At 48.3% G+C, this 25,462-nt stretch overlaps 1 protein-coding gene across 6 annotated transcripts in view; it reads right to left on the reverse strand.

The window, feature by feature from the left end:
• Nucleotides 1–25,462, reverse strand: part of XPOT (exportin for tRNA) — a 324,394-nt gene that overhangs the window by 265,861 nt on the left and 33,071 nt on the right. For 5 of the 6 annotated variants that reach the window (XR_004540576.1, XM_033957684.1, XM_033957683.1 and 2 more), the window contains exons 4-5: nucleotides 23,540–23,596; nucleotides 22,636–22,705 (exon numbers count right to left, since the gene is read on the reverse strand). Coding sequence is in view for 5 of the 6 variants with exons in the window: in XM_033957684.1 (XP_033813575.1) it covers nucleotides 22,636–22,705; nucleotides 23,540–23,596 (127 nt within the window). In the remaining variant the exon portion in view is untranslated. Of the gene's footprint in view, nucleotides 1–16,066; nucleotides 16,253–22,635; nucleotides 22,706–23,539; nucleotides 23,597–25,462 lie in introns of all 6 variants that reach the window. The other variant, XM_033957682.1, reaches the window with a different exon arrangement.

Here is a 25,462-nt window from a genome sequence, read left to right on the forward strand (position 1 = left end):
AAAAACCCCTCATTCATGTATTAGAGTACATATGAATATAGGTTTCATTCAAGAAACTCATTTGCTGGTGAAGTATGCAAAACTCCTAGTGCATAAATCATATCCCCATATTTTTTTAGCCTCAAATAACATCATAATGTCAGATGTTCCTCTATGGAGGTATATAAATACTCTGAGACATGGTGTTTGTAATCTGCTTGCATGGACTTGGTGTCCCCCCCTAAGCAGTTAAGCAAATTCAATTCAATTCAATTCAATATATTGTTGGACTGACCTGGTGTGGTGGTGGTGGGGGCAATAATACACCTTATTGAACATCTATGAGCCTAATAAGAAGAAAGAGCACTTCTATGAACACAGAGAACGGAAGTTGGTGGCCTTTAAGGAGGGTCTTCTTGTAATGGGAGGAGACTTTAGGGGTATCCCTGCTTTACCTTTTGGAGGCTTTAGGCCTAGCTCAGGTCATGAGCCATCTTTTCTATCCAGAAGCAATATGAACTTGTTTACAAGCTGTGTATGTTCACAGTCAAGGTCATCCCACCAGTGCTGGGCCCCTCTTGCTCAGTGACGATGTATAGGAGCAAACCTTGCAGGCATTGCTATAAACTGTGTCTTGTTCTGTTATCATCTTGGTGAGACATGCTGTCTGGCCAGAGGATTCATCAACAAGCCTATTCATAATTCTTCTGTGTGCCCAACAATACCCCCTTCTGGACATGTCCCGATTGGCCCATGTGTGTCACCTGTGCACGGCAAGTGAGAGAAATGAGCAAACGACTCAGTAGAGTTTGGACTTGGAAGCGTTCAGGTCTGAAGTTAGGGAGTTCAGAGAGCATTTGGAGAAGAAAAGAAGCAAAGAAGAGAAGAAATTTTTCTGGTTGTCGTGCATCCCATCGGCTGATGGTGAGAGACTGTTCTGTGTCTGAACACTAGTGAACTTTGTCTCTGGGCTGTGGCCATTCCACGAAGAATTGGCAGCTGAGTGCTTTGTGGCTATTATCTAACTGAAAAGCACAGTTACTTACCGTAACAGGTGTTATCCAGGGACAGCAGGCATATATTCTCACATGTGGGTGACATCATCTACGGAGCCCCGATGCGGACAGCATTTCAAGCAAACTTGATTGAAGATTCAAGCTTGCTGTGCTGCACCACGCATGTGTGCCTCCTGCTCCACTAGAGGGCGCATCCCCTCCTCGTGGTCTCCAGTTCACATATCCAGCCAAGAAGCCAACCCCGGGGAGGTGGGCGGGTTGTGAGAATATATGCCTGCTGTCCCTGGATAACACCTGTTACGGTAAGTAACTGTGCTTTATCCCAGGACAAGCAGGCATGATATTCTCACATGTGGGTGACCTCCAAGCTAATGAAAATGGGGCGGAGGGAAGTTGGCAATTTAAGAAAACAGATTACGTAAAACCGATTGGCCAAACCGGCCATCGTTCCTGGACAGTGTATCCAGGCAGTAGTGTGAGGTGAAAGTATGAACCGAAGACCACGTGGCAGCCTTGCAGATATCCTCATTAGGCATGGACCTAAGGAAAGCTACCGAAGCTGCCATCGCTCGGACTTTATGTCCCGTAACTCGACCATGCAGCGCAAGACCAGCCTGAGCGTAGCAGAAAGAAATACAAGCAGCCAACCAGTTGGACAGGGTGCGCTTGGAAACTGGGCGTCCCAAACTATTAGGGTCAAAGGACAAAAACAATTGTGGAACTGTCCGATGAGACTGAGTGCGTTGAAGATAAAAAGCCAACGCCCTCTTGCAGTCAAGAGTGTGGAGCGCCACCTCTCCAGGGTGAGAGTGGGGCTTGGGAAAGAACACAGGCAGAACAATGGACTGGTTGAGATGAAAGTCAGATACCACCTTAGGCAAAAACTTAGGGTGAGTGCGGAGAACCACCTTGTCATGATGGAATACCGTGAAAGGTGGGTCCGCCACCAAGGCCTGCAGCTCGCTAACCCTCCGAGCAGAAGTGAGAGCGAGTAGGAAGATCACTTTCCAAGTGAAAAACATTAGATGACACTTATCCATAGGCTCAAATGGAGGTTTCATCATTTGAGCTAGAACCACATTAAGATCCCAAACCACTGGGGGTGGTTTGAGGGGAGGATGAACATTCAAAAGACCCTTCATGAAACAGGAAACCAAGGGATGGAGTGAAAGAGCCTTCCCTTCCAGGGGCTGATGAAAGGCAGCAATGAAACATAGAAACATAGAAGATGACGGCAGAAAAGGGCTACAGCCCATCAAGTCTGCCCACTCTGCTTACCCACCCTCTGTCTATGCCCTAATGACCCAATTTCCTTATCTTGACCCTCGTAGGGATCCCACATGGGTATCCCATTTATTCTTAAAGTCTGGCACGCTGTCTGCCTCGATCACCTGCACTGGAAGCTTGTTCCAATGATCAACCACTCTCTCTGTGAAGAAATACTTTCTGGTGTCGCCATGAAATTTTCCGCCCCTGAGTTTGAGCGGGTGCCCTCTTGTGGCCGAGGGTCCCTTGAGAAAGAAAATATCATCTTCCGCTTCGACACGTCCCGTGAGGTACTTAAATGTTTCGATCATGTCTCCCCTCTCCCTACGTTCCTCAAGAGTGTAGAGCTGCAATTTGTTCAGTCTCTCTTCGTACGAGAGACCCTTGAGCCCCGAGATCATCCTGGTGGCCATCCGTTGAACCGATTCAATTCTGCGCACATCTTTACTGTAATGTGGCCTCCAGAATTGCACACAGTACTCCAGATGAGGTCTCACCATGGCCCTGTACAACGGCATTATGACTTCAGGCTTTCGGCTGACGAAACTTCTATTGATACAACCCAATATCTGCCTTGCCTTAGATGAAGCCTTCTCCACTTGATTGGCAGTTTTCATGTCTGCACTGATGATTACTCCTAAATCTCGTTCTGCTGAAGTCCTAGTTAAAGTTTCTCCATTCAAGAAGTATGTCCTGCATGGATTTCCGCTTCCGAGGTGCATGACCTTACATTTCTTAGCATTGAAGCCTAGCTGCCAGGTTGAGGACCAACTTTCCAATGTAAGCAGGTCCTGCGCCATATAATTCTGTAAACTGCATTCACTTACTATATTACATAGTTTGGCATCATCGGCGAATAGTGTTATTTTACCTTGAAGCCCTTGAGTCAGATCCCCTATGAATATGTTGAAAAGGAGTGGACCCATAACCGAGCCCTGCGGCACTCCACTGGTCACCTCCGATGTTTTAGAGAGGGTACCATTAACCACCACCCTCTGAAGTCTGCCACTCAGCCAATCATTGACCCATGCAGTTAGTGTCTCTCCTAACCCCATCGATTCCATCTTGCTTAGCAGCCTGCGGTGTGGGACACTGTCAAAAGCTTTACTGAAGTCCAGGTACACGACGTCCAAAGACTCTCCCAAGTCCAACTTTCTTGTTACCCAGTCAAAGAAGCTGATGAGATTGGATTGGCAGGACCTACCCTTGGTGAATCCATGCTGACTGGGATCCCGAAGATTCCCTTCATTCAAGATCATGTCCAATTTGCATTTAATTAGTATTTCCATGAGTTTGCACACTATTGATGTGAGACTCACCGGTCTATAATTCGCAGCCTCTGCCCTGCAACCCTTTTTATGCAGAGGAACAACATTAGCTAATTTCCAGTCCAGGGGAACTTTCCCCTTACTTAGGGAGAGATTGAATAGCTCAGCCAACGGTTTCGCCAGGACATCGCTCAATTCTCTGAGCACTCTTGGGTGCAAATTGTCTGGTCCCATGGCTTTGTTCACCTTGAGTCTTGCCAGTTCACTGTAAGCTTCACCTGGTGTGAACTCAAAATTCAGAAACGGGTCTTCTGTGCTTTGTGTTGCCTTCAACTGCGGACCGTGTCCCAGTGCCTCACAGGTGAAGACTGAGCAGAAGTATTCATTCAGTAGTTCGGCTTTATCGGAATTTGCTTCCACGTAACTTCTGTCCGGTCTTCTAAGGCGAACTATCCCGCCTGTGTTCCTTTTTCTGTCACTAATATACCTGAAGAAGGATTTGTCCCCCTTTTTCATGTTTTTTGCCAGAATTTCTTCCACTCAAAGTTTTGCCTCCCTAACTGCCATTTTGACCGCTGTAGACCTGGTCCTATATTCTACTTTTGCCTCTCTTTTCTCCGTGCGCTTGTAGGAGAGAAACACTTTTTTCTTCTCCTTAATGAGGTGCGAGATCTCTGCGGTGAACCATTGGGGTTTATTGTTTCTTTGTCGTTTATTTATTGATTTTATGAAGCGGCTAGTTGCTTCATGTATGGTTGATTTCAGTGTTAACCACTTAGCTTCTACATCATCGGTCTCCGCTTGGTCCTACAGCGTCTGATGGACGAAATCTCCCATGCGTGTGAAGTCTGTGCCCCGGAAATTGAGTACCTTTGTTTTCGTGTTTGATCTAGGGAAGCCTTTCCTAAGGTTGAACCATACTATGTTGTGGTCGCTGGAGGCTAGCGTATCTCCTACTGAGACCTCTGAGACGCTTTCCCCGTTGGTGAGTACCAGGTCGAGGATCGCCTGGGCCCTAGTGGGCTCCGTTACCATTTGTTTGAGATGTGCTCCCTTTATGGAGGTTAAGAGCCTCCTGCTACCGCTGGTTGTCGCTGAAAATGAGTTCCAGTCTGCATCAGGCATATTGAAGTCCCCTAGCAGTACAGCTTCTCCTCGTAGAGTGATATTCTCTATGTCTTCAATTAATTCTGCGTCCATGTCTTCCAGTTGTCTTGGGGGTCTGTATACCACACCTAGATACAGGCATTTTTCTCTGCCTCTTGCCAGGTTTACCCAGAGGGACTCCCCGGTGTACTTGACATCTGTGATCCTGGTGGTTTTGATGTCCTCTTTAATGTATAGAGCTACCCCCCCTCCTAACCTGCCCTCTCTGTCCTGACGAAGTAGATTGTAGCCCGGTATAGCCATATCCCACCCATGTGAGTCCGTGAACCAAGTTTCAGATATTGCCACCACATCTAGGTCGGCATTCCTTATTTCAGCCTCCAATTCTAGAATTTTGTTACCTAAACTGTGTGCATTGACATACATGGCCCTCCATATCTTGTGTTTGCTAAGTCCCTGTGAGGCGTATCCTATCCGAGTCGGTGTGACTCCCAAAGAACTGTTTGCAATGTGGGTACTTACCTTGGACATGGAAGCGGAGTTTCGACTCACCTCATCAGGATAATTCCTTTCTGCACTAATATGTGAATGGGTACCCTCCCCCGACTTACCTAGTTTAAAGCCCTGTGAAGCAGGCGGGCTAGTCGGTGTCCGAAGATGTTCTTACCCCTACTGGTCAGATGGAGTCCGTCTGGTCCCTGAAGTCCTTGTAGCGCTTCCCCATGGTTTAGGAATCCGAAGTTCATATCCCGGCACCATCCCTGTAGCCACTCGTTCGTCCTCAGAATACGTTCATCTCTGGCTCTTCCCTTGCCTCTAACTGGGAGGATCGATGAGAAAACCACCTGCGCTCCTGTCCGCTTCAGCCTCTCACTCAGTGCTCCAAAGTCTCTGGTGATGGTCTCCGGTGTGTTCCTGGCAGTGTCGTTGGTTCCTATGTGGACAAGAAGCATAGGAAAGTGGTCTCGGGGCGTGAGTAGTCTATCCAGACTGGCGGTGACATCTCGTATCCTGGCTCCAGGCAGACAGCAGACCTCCCTAGATTGCATATCCGGTCTGCAAATTGGTCCCTCGGTGCCCCTCAGCATGGAATCCCCGATGACTATTACTCTGCGCTTCTTTGGGGGGAGCCGGTCAGTTGTCCCTGGAGATGGAGCTGTGTGTTGGGCCTGCTCCTGTTCCTCATCGGCAGTTCCTTCCTGAAGAATCTGGAATCTATTCCGCAGGGCGAGTTGAGGGGTTGATGTATAGCTGCCCTGTGTGTAAGAAGAAGGAGAAGATGAAGAGATTGAAAAAGGGGGGTGGGGTCTCCTATGTTTGCCCGTGGAGGAGGTCACCAGCTGCCAGGAGTCAGTGCCGCTAGCCATTTCCTGTATCCCAATTGTTGGTTTCAAAGCTGATGTTTTGGGCGTCTCGAGGATGGACTTGTCATGGGCCTGCTCGGTGATTTGGGACAGCTCCTGGAAGACTCCGTCGATGTAGGCCTCGTCCTCTCGGATGCTTCTCAGGCATATTACCTCCTCCCTGAGGCTCCTTAGTTCCTGCATGAGATCTCCATCCAGCTGCGCAGCCTCCTCCAATGGCGTTGAGATGTACTCGAATGGAATTGGTCTTCAGGCCAGAGTGAGATAAATGGAGCAAATACTCCAGAACCAAAGACACAGGGACCGACACCGGGTCCTGGCGGTGAGAGGAGCACCAGGATGAGAATCTAGTCCACTTCTGAGAATAGCAGAGTCTAGTCGAGACTTTCCGAGCAGCCTCCAACACTTCCCTGACTGACTGAGATACCGGGAAGGAAGTCAAGGGGAAAGAAACCAAGCAGTCAGATGAAGAGACTGAAGATTGGGATGTAACAGTGAACCCCGACTCTGAGATAGCAGAGAGGGAAAGACAGGCAGAAGTAGAGGTTCCCTGACACTGAGTTGAAGTAGAAGGGAAAACCAAGGCTGGCGGGGCCATCGAGGAGCGATCAAGATCAGAGTGGCCTTCAGAGATTTTAGATGAACCAGCGTCCTCAGAATCAGAGGGAACGGTGGGAACGCATAGAGGAACTTTCCCTCCCAATCTAAGAGGAAGGCATCGGCCTCGAGACGGTCCGGGGAGTATATACTTGAACAGAAGAGAAGCAGTTTTTGATTGTTGGGGGAGGCTAACAGATCTATCTGGGGGGGTCCCCCACGTGTCAAACACCTGTCGCAGTACCTGGGAATGCAGGGACCACTCGTGAGGCTGGAGGAGGCGGCTGAGCATGTCCGCCAGGCAGTTTTGTTCTCCTTGGATGTAAACCGCTCGAAGGGAGATGTTTTGGGAGACCGCCCAATCCCAGAGCCGCAAAGCCTCCTGGCAGAGGGGCCAAGATCCCGTCCCTCCTTGCTTGTTTACGTAGTACATCGCCACCTGGTTGTCTGTGCGGATGAGAACCACCTGGTCGTGAAGCAGGTGTTGAAAGGCCACCGCGGCGAGGTAAATGGCCCGAAGCTCCAGCACGTTGATGTGGCAGCGACGGTCCTCTGCGGACCACAGACCTTGAGTGTGGAGACCGTCTACATGAGCCCCCCCAAGCGTACTCCGACGAGTCCATGGTTAGGACCTTGTGGTGTGGAGGGGCGAGAAAGAGCAAACCCTTGGAAAGATTCGAAGAGTCGGTCCACCAACGGAGCGATCTTTGCAAGGAAGGAGTCACTGTCACGTGGCGGTTGATCGGGTCCCGATCCTGATGCCATTGTGATGCCAAAGTCCACTGTGGTAACCGCAGATGAAGGCGGGCAAGCGGGGTAACGTGGACTGTGGAGGCCATATGGCCGAGGAGCGTCATCATCTGTCGTGCCGAGACCGAGGTCGATCTCGAGACTTGTCGGCTCAGATTTACCAACGCCTCCCGACGCTGAGGGGGGGAAGAAGGAACGAAGACGGACCATGTCCAGCATGGCCCCGATGAATTGTAAGGACTGAGAGGGGCAGAGCTGGGATTTTGGGAAGTTTATTTCGAAACCCAGACACTGAAGAGAAGTAATACTCTGTCGGGTCACTGAGATAACCCCCTCCCTGGTCGGGGCTTTGATCAACCAATCGTCCAGGTAGGGGAACACTTGCAGACCCTGGGAGCGCAAGGCAGCCGCGACCACTACGAGGCACTTCGTGAAGACTCAGGGGGACGAGGACAGGCCGAAGGGGAGGACCCGGTATTGTAGGTGGAGGTCCCCCACCTGAAAGCGGAGGAATCTGCGACAAGCAGGGTGCACCGGAACATGGGTGTAGGCCTCCTTCAGATCGAGGGAGCACAGCCAATTGCCCTCGTTGATTAGGGGGTAAAGAATCGGAAGGGAAAGCATCCGAAACTTTTCCCGCGTCAGGAATTTGTTCAGGCGCCTCAAATCCAGGATCGGGCACAGGTCTCCCGTCTTCTTCGGTACCAGGAAGTATCGGGAGTAAAACCCTTGGCCCCTTTGATTTTGGGGGACCGGTTCCACCGCCCGCAGGTGAAGGAGGTCCTGTGCCTCGGAGAGGAGGAGGGACAACTGCGCTCGATTGGGAGGACACGCACTCGGTGGGCTGTCGGGAGGAACCTCCCGAAAGTTGAGCGAGTACCCTGATGAGATCACGCCAAGGACCCATGAGTCCAACGTTATGGCTTCCCAGCGAGGGTAGTAGGCTTGTAGGCGGCCCCCGATGGGAAGGAGACCAGGTGGAGGTGCGGAGGGGGCCCGCCCCCGTCCGCTCATCCCGTCAAAAGGACGGAGACGGCTTCGCAGGCGCAGTGGGCTGTGACTTTGGTGGAGCCCTAGAGTGAGCCTGGGGGCGTCGCGGCGGCGGTCTGGAAAAAGCCGGGGTAGACTTCTGGGGGTAGCGGCGAGGCAATCCCCGGAAAGGGTGAGAGGCTTGTGGTTTAGGTTTTTGCTGGACAAGAGACGCGAAGGAACGTTCGTGTTCCGACAGCCGTTTTGTAGCTGCCTCGATGGTGTCGTCAAACAGTTCCTTCCTGACGCAAGGGAGGTTAGCTAACCGATCTTGCAGGTTAGGGTCCATGTCGACGAGCCGTAACCACGCCAGTCGGCGCATGGCCACCGTGAAAGCTGCGACCCTGGAAGACAGTTCAAAGCCATCGTAAGCGGCGTGGAACAAGTGCAGTCGGAGGTTGGAAAAATCCTCGAGGAGGAGGCCGAACGCTGCCTGACGAGGGGCAGGTAGGTCCCCCGAGAAGGAGGCCAGCAGCCCAATGAGGTGTTTCAGGTAGGAGGAAAAGCTGAAAGTGTAGTTCAGGACCCTAGAGGCCATCATAGAGTTCTGATACAAACGGCGTCCGAATTTGTCTAGTGTCCAGCCTTCGCGTCCAGGAGGAACCGCCGCGGACACCCTAGAGGGGTGAGCTTTCTTCAGAGAAGACTCCACCAGTAAGGATTGGTGGGACAACTGTGATTGCTCAAACCCTGGGCAAGGCACCGTTCGGTACTTAGACTCCATTTTAGATGGGACCGCCATCACCATGTAGGGAGTCTCGAGGTTCCTGATGACCGTCTGCCGGAGTACCGGGTTCAGCGGCAGCCGGAGAGACTCTCGGGGCGGGGAAGGCATATCCAGCTCCGCCAGGTACTCCTTGGAATACCTCGAGTCAGATTGTAAGTCCAAGTCAAGGGCACGTCCCATGTCCTGGACGAACCTCGTGAAGGAAGGTCGGTGGGATCCCGTGGCCCCTTGCGGGGACAGTGACCGAGACCTCCGTTTTGCCGAGAAGGAAGGGGAAGCCTCCCTTGAATAGCGAGGTTCTCGCTCGGACCCTCGATCCGACACCGGGGATGTACTATGGAAACGCTCCGGGGTCGAGGACCTGCGTCGCCTCGAGGAGCCCCTCGGGGACGCCGCCGGGGTACGGGGTACCGACCGATGTCGGGTCGGGGACCCCTCCCCAGACTCCCTCGGCGAAAGCCTAGAGTCTCGGACCGGAGCCCCGGACCGAGGGGGAGTCAGTAGAAGCTTTGGGTTAGTGAGAGACAGCTCGGTAACCCGTAGCGGTCCCCCCGATCGAGTCGAGGGGGAGTGGCCTCGAGCCGGAGGTGAACTCCGGGCCTTTTTAGAGAGGGGTTTCGATCATTTACCTCGACTTCCAGAAAGCCTTTGACAAGGTGCCCCATGAGCGACTACTTAGGAAACTGCAAAACCACGGGGTGGAAGGGGATATATACAGATGGATTAAACACTGGTTGGCAGGCAGAAAACAAAGGGTTGGGGTGAAGGGACAATACTCAGGCTGGCGGAGTGTCACGAGCGGTGCTCCACAGGGGTCTGTGCTCGGACCGCTGCTGTTCAATGTGTTTATAAACGACCTGGAAACGGGGACGAAGTGTGAGGTCATAAAATTTGCAGATGACACCAAACTCTGCAGCAGGGTTAGGACCGCGGAGGAATGCGAAGACCTACAAAGGGACCTAAACAAACTGGAAGAGTGGGCAAACAAATGGCAAATGAGATTTAATACAGAGAAATGCAAGGTCATGCATATAGGAAAAAAGAACCCGATGTTCAGTTACAAAATGGGGGGATCAGTGCTAGGGGAAAGCAACCTTGAGAAGGACTTGGGTGTGCTAGTGGATACAACAATGAAATCAACGGCACAATGTGCAGCGGCCTCAAAGAAAGCAAATAGAATGTTGGGTATTATTAAGAAGGGTATCACAACCAGGACAAAGGAAGTCATCATGCCACTGTATCAAGCGATGGTGCGCCCGCACCTGGAGTACTGTGTCCAGTATTGGTCGCCGTACCTCAAGAAGGACATGGCGATGCTTGAGAGGGTCCAGAGAAGAGCGACGAAAATGATAAAAGGCATGGAAAACCTTTCATATGCAGACAGGTTAGAAAGGCTGGGGCTCTTCTCCCTGGAAAAGCGGAGACTCAGAGGAGACATGATAGTGACTTTCAAGATCATGAGAGGTATCGAGAAGGTAGACAGAAATAGATTCTTCAGACTAATGGGGCCCACAAGTACAAGGGGGCACTCGGAGAAGCTAAAAGGGGACAGGTTTAGAACCAATGCTAGGAAGTTCTTTTTCACTCAGAGGGTGGTGGACACATGGAACACACTGCCAGAGGCTGTGATAGGACAGAGTACACTCCAGGGTTTTAAAGAAGGATTAGATAAATTCCTGAAAGAAAGGGGTATTGAGGGATACAGATAGAGGTAGAGATGGGATATAGAGAGAGTTTAGATAGAGACCAAGGGGATTTAAGGGTTCAGATGATCACCGTACAGGTCATGGGCCTGATGGGCCGCCGCGGGTGCGGACTGCTGGGCGCGATGGACCTCTGGTCTGACTCAGCAGAGGCAACTTCTTATGTTCTTATCTCCGTTTCGCCCCGCGGTGCTCCGCTGGGGACACGCGCCTCGAGTACCTCGGAGAGGAATCCGAGGAAGAAGAGAGGCGGCGAAAACGACGCGCTTTGCCCCGAGGGGTCTCGATGCATTGCTCAGACTGGTCCGGCGCACGCGAGGTCGAGGTCGAGGCCAGTTGAAGGTGAGCCATGGCAGCGGAGAGCTCCGTTGTGATCATTGCTTGGAGTAGCTCCTGGAATACCGGCACGGACAGCATCGACGGCATGTCCGAGGCCGCGGTGCACTCCACCGGGGGCGATCTCGATTCAGAGCATTCCCGAGTGGTGGAGGCACGTCCCGAGGTCTTCCGGGGTTTCGCCGGGGCCGTGGGTAAGGAACTCCTCCCTTGTCCGGCCTTTCCTTTTATCTGTAGTGCTGCTCTAAAATCCAGTCTTGCACCCTTACTCGGAAAACAGTTTTTTCTGACCTAATTTTTCTTTGGGTTTGCCACTTCCTTCTCGGTCAATCGAACGAGGGTGACCTTGGCCTGAATTTTGCCTTATTGCATGCAGGACTTTGTAGCGCTTATTTTCTAAGTTATATCAGTGAGGGTAGAGAGGACAGAACTACAATTCAGTAATACCTGGATAAGCCTGTTCACCTGGGATGAGGTGTCAACTCTGCTCTTGGTACGATGATCACAAGTTATTAAAACATAGTAAAACAGTTTTAGCTGATAAGACCTTCTTGGCTCACTCAGAATCTGTCGAGTGTGTATCTCAGTGCAGGATCGCTACAAATGTACTCCAATCGGTCTCTGGTCAACTCATTCCCTTTCTAGTACCCTTTCAATCTGTCTCAAACCTGCTGTGCTTGAAGTCTCTTTATTTTTGATTGCTATCAGTTCTAAGCATCTATTCTTGCAAACCTATTTTAGCAGAACCATGGAACCTTTTCTGCAAAATTGAATTGACAACTTAAGTGGCCTTTGCCTCTTTCTCTCTCTCTCCTTTTTGCCATACCCTTATCCTAGGTGCCACTTTCATCATTTTAGCTGATTAACCGTTCCCCTTAACTGTATCCATGGCATCCTCTTTGTCTGTCTTGCCTGTTTAGATTGTAAGCTCTTTTGAGCAGGGACTGTTTTCTTATTCTTTGTGATGCTGTGCAGCACTGCATGCATCTGGTAGCGCTATAGAAATAATTAATAGTAGTAGTAGCTTTTATACTATTCTATTATTATTTATTGGGGTTTATCAACAGCCTTTATGGAGAGATTCACCAAAGGCGGTAATTAGTGACTGTAAACAGGGGAGGGGAGCCTCAAGGTAGGGTTAAAAGAGAAAGTGTTAGAAAGGTGAAAAGACAATCTAGAAAAACTGTTTAACATTTTCTTTGAAGGCAACCCCCCCCCCCTCGCCGCTCTTGGTCCGGCCCTTCTGTCAAATTTAAGAGCCCATTGTGGCTCACAAGTCAAAAAGTTTGCCCACCCCTGGACTAGAGGATACAAGGCAAGTGTTAGTAAAACTTGAGACTAGAGATCTGCACAGGAACGGGGATTGCGAGAATCCCCCCCTAACCCACGGGACTCCCTTGGGGACCCCCCTCTGGCCCACAGGACTCCCATGGGGACCCCCCTCTAGCCAACGGGACTCCCACAGGAATGGAAGGCTTTGGAAGCAGAGTTCGTCCATATAATATAATGGACACGTCAGCCTTAGTAAAAGAGGGGGTTTATAAGTTAATTACCTGAACAGAAAACAAAAAAGGGTTCCACCAAAGAGATTCCACAAGGAAAACAGCAGTGCAAACACAAAAGAAACTGTGGAATTGATGATCCTGTCAGAAGTAATTGCTGCTTTTTATGGGGACGGGCAGGGATGGAGGTAATTCCTTGTGGGGATGGGAGGGGACGGAGAGGATCCTGACAGGGACGGGTGGGGACGGAGAGGATCCTGGTGGGAACAGAGAGGATCCTGGCGGGGACGGGCGGGGATGGGTGGTATTTCTGTCCCCGCGCAACTCTCTACTTGAGACTTCTTAAATTGCTGAATCTCCTGCCAGAACTATAGCTTATGTTCTCGTAGTCTTTATGTATGTATAAGCTTATTGTGATACAATGATCTCTCATAAAGGCCTTAAAACCTTCCCATAACACCACTTAACTGTCTTCCCCATTTTCATTCACATTGACATACTCAACAGTAGAATTCTGTAGCTGCAGATGGATTTGAGAATCCATCAGCATCTGATACTTGAATTTCCAGAACAGAACATCACTCGGATGGCAATAAGGTGTCAGCCTCAACAAAATGAGGGAATGATATATGATAAACTGTTATTATTATTATTATATCTTGGCCTCAATGATCGTTTCACACACTAAGCCACAGTGCACCTTTCCATCAGTTTCATATTGATTCCACTATAAAAGCCATGTAGGGCAAAGAAAGTAGGTATAATCTTGCACCCCAGGGTTATACAAGGTCCAAACATCTTCCATGCCACGTTTTGCGTAATATTTACTAGACAGGCCCTGTCCCTTTTAGCATACTGAATCGCTGAGTTGGAATTATCTAGGGAGGGATCACAGGTGAGGTTAAAGTCTTGTAGGGCAGGTGCTAATGGTGTCAGGTCAAAAGCGCGCTGGGACAAAGGCGCGAGCAGACAATTGAGTGCAGCGTGGAGGTGCACGCCGAAGAAAATTACTGTTTTTAGGGCTCCGAGGGGGGGGCGTGGGGGGGAACCCCCCCACTTTACTTAATACAGATCGCGCCACGTTGGGGGGGGTTTGGGGGGTTGTAACCCCCCCCACATTTTACTGAAAACTTAACTTTTTCCCTGTTTTTAGGGAAAAAGTTAAGTTTACAGTAAAATGGTGGTGGTTACAACCCCCCAAACCCCCCACAACGCCGGCGCGATTTGTATTAAGTAAACTGGGGGTGCTCCCCAACAAAAACCCCCGTCGGAGCCCCTAAAAACAGTAATTTTCTTTGGCGCACGCCTCCGTCTTGCGCTCAGTTGTTGGCGCGCGTCTTTGTCTTCCGCGTTGTTGTCTATGAACTGGTGCTAATATTACACAGACATCCACAATGCAGTAATTATCCGGGACTCATAGCTAAGTGGAGGAGAGTGTAGTGTAGTGATTAAAGCTACAGCCTCGGCACCCTGAGGTTGTGGATTCAAACCCTGCACTGCTCCTTGACCCTGGGCAAGTTACTTAATCCTCCACTGTCCAAGGTACATTAGATAGACTGTGAGTCTACCGGGACTGAAAGGGAAAATGCCTGAGTACCTGAATGTAAACCACTTAGGCTATAAGTGGTATATAAATACTAAAATAAATAAGGAAACAGCAGCTTATAATTCCCAGAAATTTTACCACTGCTATCTTATTGGAAGAATGATGGCAAAGAATGAATAAATCTTTTATATATCTATATAATATAGTGTTACATTACTAAGATTTCCTGAGAAAAAAATTATAAAACAGCAACTATAAATATGGCCTAGGCTAATTATCACAGTCCCGAATATAACTGATCCTTTTGTAAGCCAATGATAATTCTGTCTAACTCCTAGAACTGTAAGGAATCGCTTCTTACCCTTTTTCAGCTGAGGTCAGCAACAGATGATGTAGCAGTAACTTCACTTCAGGCTACAAACTTAAAAGCAAGCCCAATGGTTCTGGTAGGTAAGATCCAAAATCCCAGCACTGCTACAGCAAAAGGTATTATCCCAGGACAAGCAGGCATGATATTCTCACATGTGGGTGACGTCATCTACGGAGCCCCGATGCAGACAGCATTTCAAGCAAACTTGATTGAAGATTCAAGCTTGCTGTACTGCACCACGCATGTGTGCCTCCTGCTCCACTAGAGGGTGCATCCCCTCCTCGTGGGTCTCCAGTTCGTTTTTTTCCGCTGTGCTAAGAAGACACGTTTTTTCTTAGCTCTGCCCCAGTGCCTTCTTTGCACCGCGATTTATTATTTTTCTTCGCTAAAAAGTCGCTGTGCGTATAAAATTTTTTTTCTTCTTCCTGTTCATCGCGCTTTTCGTGCTTTTTTCTTGCGATCCGGGGGCTCCCGGATCGTAGCAGCCGCGTGGCCTGATTGGCCGCGGCCACCTGGATTACTACTGGCCACTACTGGCCAGTACTACTGGCCTGGATTACTACTGGCCACTTCTGGCCATCAGAAATTAAATATCTCCCTCAGTTATTCGAACTGGTGCAATGGGACCAGCCAATCAGTTCCACTTGTGAGAGAAAGAGACCTCCACCACTGGCCAAGAGGTACGAGGATCTGCGCCGGTATCCCATATGTACGGCTGGGAATGGATCCGGGATGGGACACTGCCACTCACCAGCAGACAGCGCCTGAATGGCAGCCATGAGTTGCCCGTCGGCGGCCTCTTGCAGCATCTCCGAGGCGCTCACACTGCTACCCGGCTTCTCTTCTCCTCCTCCGGTCGGGATCTGATGCAGCCGGTGCTCACAACGCCACCGACTTCGCCTCTTCCTCCTCCTGAGGTTTCTGCCACAGTCGGTGTTTCACTCCGTGCCCCGAAGCCTTCTGGGGCAATCTCGGTGTCCCGAGCAAAGCGGCTCAGCTTGGGGCAGCGACGTCAGCGCCCAGCACCTGCCATTCCGCTAGCAGCTCGAAGGTGCTTGTTGATGGGCCATATTAAAAAACTAAACGGGCCGGATATGGCCCATGGGCCGTAGTTTGCCCATGTCTGCTCTAGTCTATACTCGAGCAGAGATAAGCTCTTCATGAGCTTGAACTGGAAGACATAGCTTAGGCTATACAGAAAACACAAGAATATTTTGTGTGAAGAAATAAATTAGGGCATCTCCTTGCTCAGAAACTTAGGAAGCAGCAGACTTGTAATTTGATATTGAAAATTACAAGAGGGTGCTGAAAAGTTCTCAGCCCAACCAAGAAGGGAATGACGTGGAGCCATGACACTTACAAGTTATTCCACATATTCACCCCTATATTCAACACACTTGGCATATTGTGTCTGAAGTTTCTGTAACTCTTCCAAAAATACTGCTCTGCTGCTGCTATCATCTCCAAATCACTTATCTCTCCAAATCACATATCTCTGTCTACAACCTCCGTATCAATGGCCATTAAGATTCGAAGGTAGAGATCCACTCCTCGAGGATTGAGGCATACTACTGATAAGATATCAAAAAAGAATTTTGGCCATTTTGTAAGATATTCTGAAATAAACACCAGTGCAAATACTTGTGCTGCTTTATTGCGAATGAAAGTTTTCTCCAGTTGGGCATTTAGCATCTGTGAAAAGCAAAAGAGTTTAACATTTGAAATTTTTCTGCAGGAATAGGAACTTCATAATGGCTTGGAGTTCTACACTTTTTGTTGCCGTGCTCAATCAATGATCTGAAACAATGTCAAAACATAGCATTACGATTCTGCAAATTGGCACACTGCAAAATAAAATAACACTCTTTTCAATTATAGTGGCAAAATAATGCTCAGAATTTAGGAAGTTGGTTGGGCTGAGAACTTTTCAGCACTCCGTCGTACAGATGAGCAAGGACACAAGATACTTTCATCTCAAGTTATTTTTGCCAGTCACTTGAAACATATATTGAAGCCATTATGCAACCTCTGATGCTCCTTGTGTTGAAGCAAGGGAAAACAGAACTTTCTAGGACCACAGAAACCAATTAATTTTAGAAGCCATTAAAGATCTCCCAGCTCACAAAATCCCAGATATGGATGGGTTCTCCAACAGTTTTACAAGACTTTTGCCTCCCGGATCCAATGACCTGTATGTTTAATGCACTTCTGGGGTTAAGAGAAAGTACAGTTACTTACCGTAACAGGTGTTATCCAGGGACAGCAGGTAGCTATTCTCACATATGGGTGACGTCATCCGATGGAGCCCCGATGCGGACGCCTCACAAGCAGACTTGCTTGAAGAAACTAGAAGTTTCGAGTTGCCCGCACCGCGCATGCGCAAGTGCCTTTCCGCCCAGTGCACCGGGCGCGTCTCCTCAGTTCAAATAGCTAGCAGAGAAGCCAACCAGGGGAGGTGGGTGGGTTGTGAGAATAGCTGCCTGCTGTCCCTGGATAACACCTGTTACAGTAAGTAACTGTACTTTATCCCAGGACAAGCAAGCAGGTATTCTCACATATGGGTGACCTTCAAGCTAACCAGAATGGGATGGTGGGAGAGTTGGCACTTAGGAGAATAAATTTTGTAAAACTGTTTGGCCAAACTGACCATCCCGTCTGCAGAATGCATCCAGACAATAGTGAGAAGTGAAGGTATGAACCGAGGATCAAGTAGCAGCTTTGCAAATTTCCTCAATCGGTGTCGATCTGAGGAAAGCTACAGAAGCTGCCATTGCTCTGACTTTATGGGCTGTGACTTTACTGTGAAGTGGTAATCCATCCTGGGCATAGCAGAACGAGATACAAACCGCCATCCAATTAGAGATGGTGCGTTTAGAAATTGGATGTCCCAACTTATTTGGATCAAAAGAGACAAAAAGTTGAGGAGCAGTTCTGTGTGGTTTGGTGCGTTCCAAGTAGAAGGCCAAAGCACATTTACAGTCCAGAGTATGAAGAGCTGATTCTCCAGGGTGAGAGTGAGGCTTTGGAAAAAACACTGGAAGTACGATAAATTGGTTGAGATGAAATTCGGAGACCACTTTAGGGAGGAATTTCGGATGAGTACAAAGAACCACCTTGTCATGATGGAACACAGTGAATGGTAGATCAGTAACCAAAGCTTGTAGCTCACTGACTCGTCGAGCAGAAGTGAGGGCAATGAGAAACACCACTTTCCAAGTGAGATACTTCAAATGAGCCTTGTGAATTGGTTCAAATGGAGGCTTCATGAGTTGAGAAAGGACAACATTGAGGTCCCAAACCACAGGAGGCGGTTTGAGAGGAGGTTTGACATTGAAAAGTCCTTTCATGAATCTGGAAACCACCGGATGAGCAGAGAGGAGTTTCCCTTCAATAGGCTGATGAAAAGCCGCAATTGCACTGAGATGGACTCGTATGGATGTAGACTTGAGGCCAGAATCGGATAAATGCAAAAGATAGTCCAAAACAGAAGATAGGGAGGAATGCTGAGGCTCCTTATGATGAGCAAAACACCATGTAGAAAATCTAGTCCATTTTTGGTGACAGCATTGTCTAGTGGTAAGTTTTCTAGAAGCTTCTAAAACATCTCTTACAGATTGAGAAAACTGAAGAAGGGCTATGTTGAGAGGTACCAGGCTGTCAGGTGTAGAGACTGCAGGTTGGGATGAAGCAGAGAAGGAAAAACTGGTAGAAGATATGGCTCCCTGTTGCTGAGTTGAAGTAGAAGGGAGTATCATGTTGTCTCGGCCACTGAAGAGCGATTAGAATCATGATGGCATGATCGTTCTTCAATTTGACTAGTCTTGAGAATGAGAGGGAATGGAGGAAATGCGTAGAGGAAAAGATTCGTCCATTCCAGAAGAAAAGCATCTGCCTCGAGGCGGTGAGGAGAGTATATCCTGGAGCAGAACTGAGGCAGTTTGTAGTTGTGGGGAGCTGCAAAGAGGTCTATCTGAGGCGTTCCCCACTATGAGAAAATGTGATGAAGAGACGAGGAATGGAGAGTCCATTCGTGAGGTTGCAGAAGACGACTCAAGTTGTCTGCCAAGCAATTCTGAGCCCCTTGAATGTAGACAGCTTTGAGGAAGGTGTTGTGACGGATTGCCCAGTCCCAAACTTCCAGAGCTTCTTGACAAAGGGAGGCAGACCCCGTCCCTCCCTGTTTGTTGACATAACACATGGCGACTTGGTTGTCCGTACGGACGAGGACTACTGTGTCGTGAAGGAGATGTTGAAAATCATGGAGAGCTTTGAGGATCGCTCTGAGTTCCAACTGATTGATATGACACTGATGATCCATACTGGTCCAGAGGCCTTGAGTACGGAGACCATCGAGATGAGCGCTCCAAGCGTAAGTGGACGAGTCTGTCGTGAGGACCTTCTGATGAGGGGGCATGTGAAAAAGCAAGCCTCTGGAGAGATTGGAAGAGAGCATCCACCAATGGAGAGACTGCTTCAATGAAGGAGTGACTGAGAGACTGAGATGTGGCGAGAAAGAGGATCGCAAACCTGAGTCCATTGGGATGCCAGAGTCCACTGAGGAATTCTGAGGTGAAGTCTGGCAAAAGGAGTCATGTGTACTGTAGAGGCCATGTGACCCAGAAGTATCATCATGTGTCTCGCAGAGATGGAAGAGCGAGAGGACACTGTGTGACAGAGGTGAAGTAGAGTTTCCAGACGTTGTTGTGGAAGGAATGCTCTGAGTTGGATAGTGTCCAGAACAGCTCCAATAAATTGTAGATTTTGAGAAGGTTGAAGCTGAGATTTGGGAAAGTTGATTTCTAATCCCAAACTTTGTAGGAACCAGGTAGTCCGTCGGGTCGCTACAATAACCCCTTGAGATGTGGAATCTTTGATGAGCCAGTCATCGAGGTAGAGAAATACCTGAAGACCATGATTCCTTAGAGCTGCTTCTACCACTACCAGGCACTTGGTGAACACTCTGAGAGACGAGGCCAGGCCGAAGGGTAGTACTCTATATTAAAATGCAGATTCCCCACCCGAAATCTGAGATACTGACGGGAGGCAGGATGAATGGGGATGTGAGTATAGGCCTCCTTGAGATCCAGAGAGCATAACCAATCGTTCTGCTCGAGAAGGGGATAGAGAGATGCCAGGGACAACATTCAAAACTTTTCTTTGACTAAAAATTTGTTGAGAGCCCTGAGATCCAGAATGGGCCGCAGATCGCCCATCTTCTTCAGAACAAGGAAGTAACGGGAGTAAAATCCTCTGCCCTGCTGTTCCAAGGGAACTGGTTCGATGGCGTGGAGACGAAGCAGAGCTTGAGCTTCCTGAAAAAGAAGGGCGGTCTGGGATGGACTGGAAGGATACTCTCTTGGAGGAAGCTCTGGTGGAACCTGATGGAAATGGAGAGAGTATCCTTCTCTGAAGATGGAAAGGACCCAGAGGTCGGATGTTATGACCGCCCATCTGTCGTAAAAAAGATGGAGACGACCTCCTATAGGTGGAAAAGGGGTCAGAGACATAACGATGGATGTTATGCTCTGGAGTAAACAGTCAAAAAGGCTGAGAAGCCTTAGGTGGAGCAGAAGGTTGAGGCTTCTGTTGATTCTGAGGTGGTCGTTTCTTTAAAGGAGGGCAAGTGTAAGGCGCCGGCTTTGAAAGAAAACGCCTCTGGTAGATGACAGGAGGACGTGCAGGTCTAGAATGAGCTGGCTTAGGCTTTGGTCTGACGATGGAGGCAAAAGATTTAGCATGGTCAGACAACTTTTTGGTGGCTGCCTCGATGGACTCATCGAAAAGGTCATTGCCTTTGCAAGGAATGTTGGCCAGGCGGTCCTGGAGATTAGAATCCATGTCAATGGTGCGAAGCCAGGCTAGACGACGCATGGCCACAGAACAAGCCACTGCTCGGGCAGAGAGCTCAAAGGCATCATAAGATGACTGTAGAAGATGGATATGCAGCTGAGAGAAGGAAGCAATGACTTCTTGAAATTCGAAATGCATGCTATCATGCAAGTAAACCACAAACTTTGGCAGAAGGGACAAAAGAAACTCAAAATAAGTGATAAAATAAAAATTATAATTGAGGACCCTCGAAGATATCATAGCATTTTGGTAAATGTGATGTCCAAATTTATCCATGGTCTTTCCTTCCCGGCCAGGAGGAACGGTGGCATAGACTCTCGAGGGATGGGATCTCTTTAAAGAGGATTCCACGAGCAAGGATTGATGTGACAATTGGGAATTGTCAAAACCTTTATGATGCACCGTCTTATATCTGGCATCCAACTTTCCTGGAACTGCTGGAATGGAAAAGGAGGTTTCCATGCATCTGGTAAAAGTCTGATCAAGAAGCTTGTGTAGTGGCAGCTTGAGAGACTCAGCCGGAGGTTGAGGAAGGTGCATGACCTCGAGGTATTCCTTAGAGTACTTAGAGCCAGTGTCTAGTGGAACGCTCAAGTCTCCAGCCATCTGTCTCAAAAAAGAAGAGAAGGATAACTGGTCTGCAGTTGCATGGCTTCGAGAAGGGCTCAAGGATGTCGAGGCAGCTGGAGTCGAAGAAGAGGAGGCCTCGGCAGGAAACCATGGGACGAAGGGACCTGGAGATTTGAACGAGGCACTGGACATCGGGATATCCTCGAGAGCCGGCATCGGAGACTTGGAACGAGGAGTTGGAGGTCTGGTCGAGGCCGGAGAAGACCGAAGCTTGGAGGCATGATGTCTCGAAGAATGTCTTGAATGATGTCGAAAAGTGTGTCTCGAGCTGGATCTCGAAGATCGAGCAGAGGTGGCCTCGGACGCAGTGGAGCGAAGATCAATAGGCGTAGAGGAACCCTGAAGCAACTTCGAAGACTGGACTCCCTTGGTAGTATGGGAGGTATCCTGTCAATGCACTTGCACAGACTCTGCTCTATGCGTTTCATGCTTGGAAGTCTGACCAGACACTTGCAGAGACTCTGCTCCCTGCATCAAGTGTGGAGGATCAGACCGGGGCACAGGCGGCTCAACTTCGCGGGAGACATCTGTATGCCCAGGCTGAAGTAGAGTGAGCAATGCAGGTCCCATGGTAGTGAGGACCTTAAGAATCTGCTCCTCCAAAGAGGGCTGGGGGGTAGCCGGCAAGGAGGGTACTGCATCTGAAACCGGCCCACCTCCCTTGGCTGGAGGTTCTCGCATAGTGGGATGAGAGTGTTTCGACTTGGAAGGCTTCGAAACTTTAATCACCACTGGCGGAACCGAGTGCTGAGCTATCTGACCTGAGGAGATAGGAGAAGATATGGCAGCCAAGGACATCGAAGCAAGAGCCGCTTCAAAAGATGAAGGTCTGATGAGGCTCGAGGTGGAAGCAGTAGAAGGAGAGGCGTCGACCGGGGCCGATGCCGAAGACACCTTCGATGCCGAGAGAGTAGAAGACTCCATGTCGAAGAGGTGATCCACCAGAACACAACGACGCTTAAAAGCACGAGGCTTAAGTGTTTGGCAAGGCAGGCACGAGGTAGGATGATGTTTCAGCCCAAAGCACTTGAGACAGCGTCCGTGAGGGTCTGTAAGAGATTGCACTTGCTACACCGTTTAAAACCGGTAACAGGCCGGGGCATAGACGAAAATACAGCCGACGCAAAGTCGAAGCCCGCAGGCCACGGCCAAGCAGCCTGTACCAGACGAACGGATGGAAGTAAAAAATTTTTTTTTTTTTTGAAAAGAAAGAAAACGAGTAACACAGCGATTCGCGAGAAAATAAAAGTGAAACCACGGTGAGAGAAGGCACGAACGACGATTATCGGAGAGAGCCAAAAAGACGGACTTCTCGGCTCTGCGGAAAACGAAGGACTGAGGAGATGCGCCCGGTGCACTGGGCGGGAAGGCACTCGTGCATGTGCGGTACGGGCGACTCAAAACTTCTAGTTTCTTCAAGCAAGTCTGCTTGTGAGGCGTCCACATCGGGGCTCCGTCGGATGACATCACCCATATGTGAGAATACCTGCCTGCTTGTCCTGGGATAATTACTATTATCTTTAAGGCTGACCAGGGTTTCAGTTCTTCACTAAAGTAGAAGACCATGGAGGGGAGAATTGTATAAAAAAATTTACCTGAGCTTGTAGCCAAGCTACAAGTGTTTCCCTAATAAGCTGCTGTTGGTTTACAGTAAGCTCTGAATATCTGAAAGAAGAAAAAAAAACCCAGTAAAAATTACATTCTGAGTTACAGACCAAATTCTAAATTAAGGCTGTTATATAAAGTGGTTATCTAGGATAAACCAGATGTCTCAGGCTGCAGTGCATGGGATTCTGGGTTTGGATGTCCCATCTGTCTGATTGCACTAGTCAAACCTACATGCACTACAAAAGCAGCATAGAGAGTAAAGAAAAGTTGTGGTCCCTGCCAAATAGTGCCAAGTATGCTTGCAAGGCAGCACCCTTCTAACCAACTTTGTCATCAGATCGCCCAACTTCTGGATGGTGCCGAGCAATGCTCCCTCCGAGTGGTCAAGTGTGTGCAAATAGTTTGTTTTTTTTCCGTGTGAACAAGTTCTAAAAAAACAACCATCTTTGATCCCAATACAGATATTAGCAATGCATTTCCGTACATCACATTAAAAAATCATCACACATATGGTAATTGATTTAATTTTGTTTGAAAATTAGGTCAGGTCAGTATTTTTGTAAACAACCAAGTAAAATAGTATAAGCGATTGCTCATGTGCTCTGCTTAGAGAGAACATAGATGCTGAGTCCAGGTTTGCAAACTTGGACATGATACCACCCAAACAGCTACAAGAACCATGACACCTAAAAGAATACAAATATGTCATGTTGAAAAAATATTTCCTAAACCATTTTTTTTTTTTTGTTTGGCAGACTACAGGACATGAATTTTGTTTTGTGTCCAGCCTACTTCTAATTGTTCAATGAACAGAAAAGGAAAAAGAAGCTTAACAAAAAGAGCACTGCTAGTTTTCAAATGAGTTAAAAGGACAGGAAAGGAAAATCTTACTTGAATTTGATTTTATGTTCCAGAACCTGAAAGCAGAAGAACTTCACATGATCATCACTAAAATTAGAAAAGAAATTCAAGTGAGTCAGTAAATAGTTTTATAAGGAAAACATAAATAGATACTATAAAGATCAATAGAGACCACTATAAAAACACATGGTAATAATGGATATTTTTCAGACTACACATCACTGTCAGATGTGAGGAAGCTGTATGTTTTCATAATGACCATAAGACCATAAGAATAACCTTACTGGATCAGACCAATAGTCCATCTAGCCCAGTCTCCCGTCTTCATGGAAGCTAATCTAAGTTACAAGTACCTGGCAAAAACCCAAATAGTAGCAGCATTCCATGCCACCAATTCAGGGCAAGCAGTGGCTTCTCCCATGTCTGTCTCACTCTCAACACCAGTTTATGGACCATGTTTTTTAAACGTTGACAAGAACCAAAATTGTATATCACAATGATAAATGTACATCTTTAACTCTTCTTATAAGAGGAAATATTGCCACAAAATGTAAAAATCTCCATATATAAACAAAATGAGCATGAAGTTTGTGCTAATTTCAAGTTCCACAGGGTGAACTTTAAAGTGCAGTGTGCTCTCATGGTCATTTGTTTCAATTTGGTCTTATTGACCGATAGCTAATTGACTACAGGCAGTCCCTGGGTTAAGAACATCCAACTTACGTCAGACTTTTACTTAAGAACCTGAGTCTTACCTCTCCCTTCCTGTCCCAATGTGCCCCTCGTCTTTCCCTCCCTCTGTTTTGTGTGCAAAATTCATACCTCCTCTGGCTGGCTCCCTCCTCCCAGCCACACTTCTATGATAGAGACTTTCAAGATCCTGAAAGGCATAGAGAGGGACAGATTCTTCAGCCTATTGGGAACCACAAGAACAAGGGGGCACTCGGAGAAATTGAAAGGGGACAGGTTTAGAACCAATGCTAGGAAGTTCTTTTTCACTCAGAGGATGGTGGGCACCTGGAATGCGCTTCCGGAGGTTGTGATAGGACAGAGTACACTACGGGGTTTTAAAGAAGGATTGGATAAATTCCTGAAGGATGCGGGGATTGAGGGATATAGATAGAGGTAGAGTTAGGATTATGAAAGGGTATAGATAGAAGTATAAAGGGGAATAAAGGGTTTTAGACAAGGATCACCTTACAGGTCATGGACCTGATGGGCCGTCGCGGGAGCAGACTGCTGGGTGCGATGGACCTCTGGTCTGACCCAGCGGAGGCAACTTCTTATGTTCTTATGTTCTTCGCAAAGCCATGAGCAGCAGCTCCTGCACGCGGCTGACCCGGAAGCCTTCCCTCCAACTTTTCTGAGACTTTTCTGAGATGTTGGTGAGATGGGGACATGATTTGGGTGCTCCCTTGGTTATTGATTTCTCACATTATTATTGCAGGTATACCAGGTGGCAGCTTATACTGCTGATATGCATGAATTTCAATTTAGTCTTGCTACAAGCACTTTATATGAGCAATTTGATCCCTAATACAGTAGGGCCCCCTTATCCATGGGTAATACTTTCCAAGACCTACCGTAGTTAATTGAGACTGAGAATAATAGCAAACACGCCATTATGAAGAGGTTTCTGAACATATATGAACACTGCTACCCTCACTCTCTACCCCACCAAGCCTACACAAGACATCGTGACCTTGCACACTGAATACTAGGCATTCTGAACCAGCTAATGTGACTAGTATCATACTAATATCCACTTAGAAGATAGGGATAGAATGGAAACTAATATAACCTAGGCTGCATTAAAACACCTTTAGCTACTTCATAATACTGCAGCCCAACTTGTTATGGAAGAAGAAAAAAGGAATAATTGTGTTGCGTCAACATCGATGAATCCTCACTGCTTGTTAGTTACGTCAAGGATTAAATTTTTAAAACTCTAAA

This window comes from Geotrypetes seraphini, chromosome 9, assembly GCF_902459505.1.
Source record: "Geotrypetes seraphini chromosome 9, aGeoSer1.1, whole genome shotgun sequence".
Taxonomy (NCBI): domain Eukaryota; kingdom Metazoa; phylum Chordata; class Amphibia; order Gymnophiona; family Dermophiidae; genus Geotrypetes; species Geotrypetes seraphini.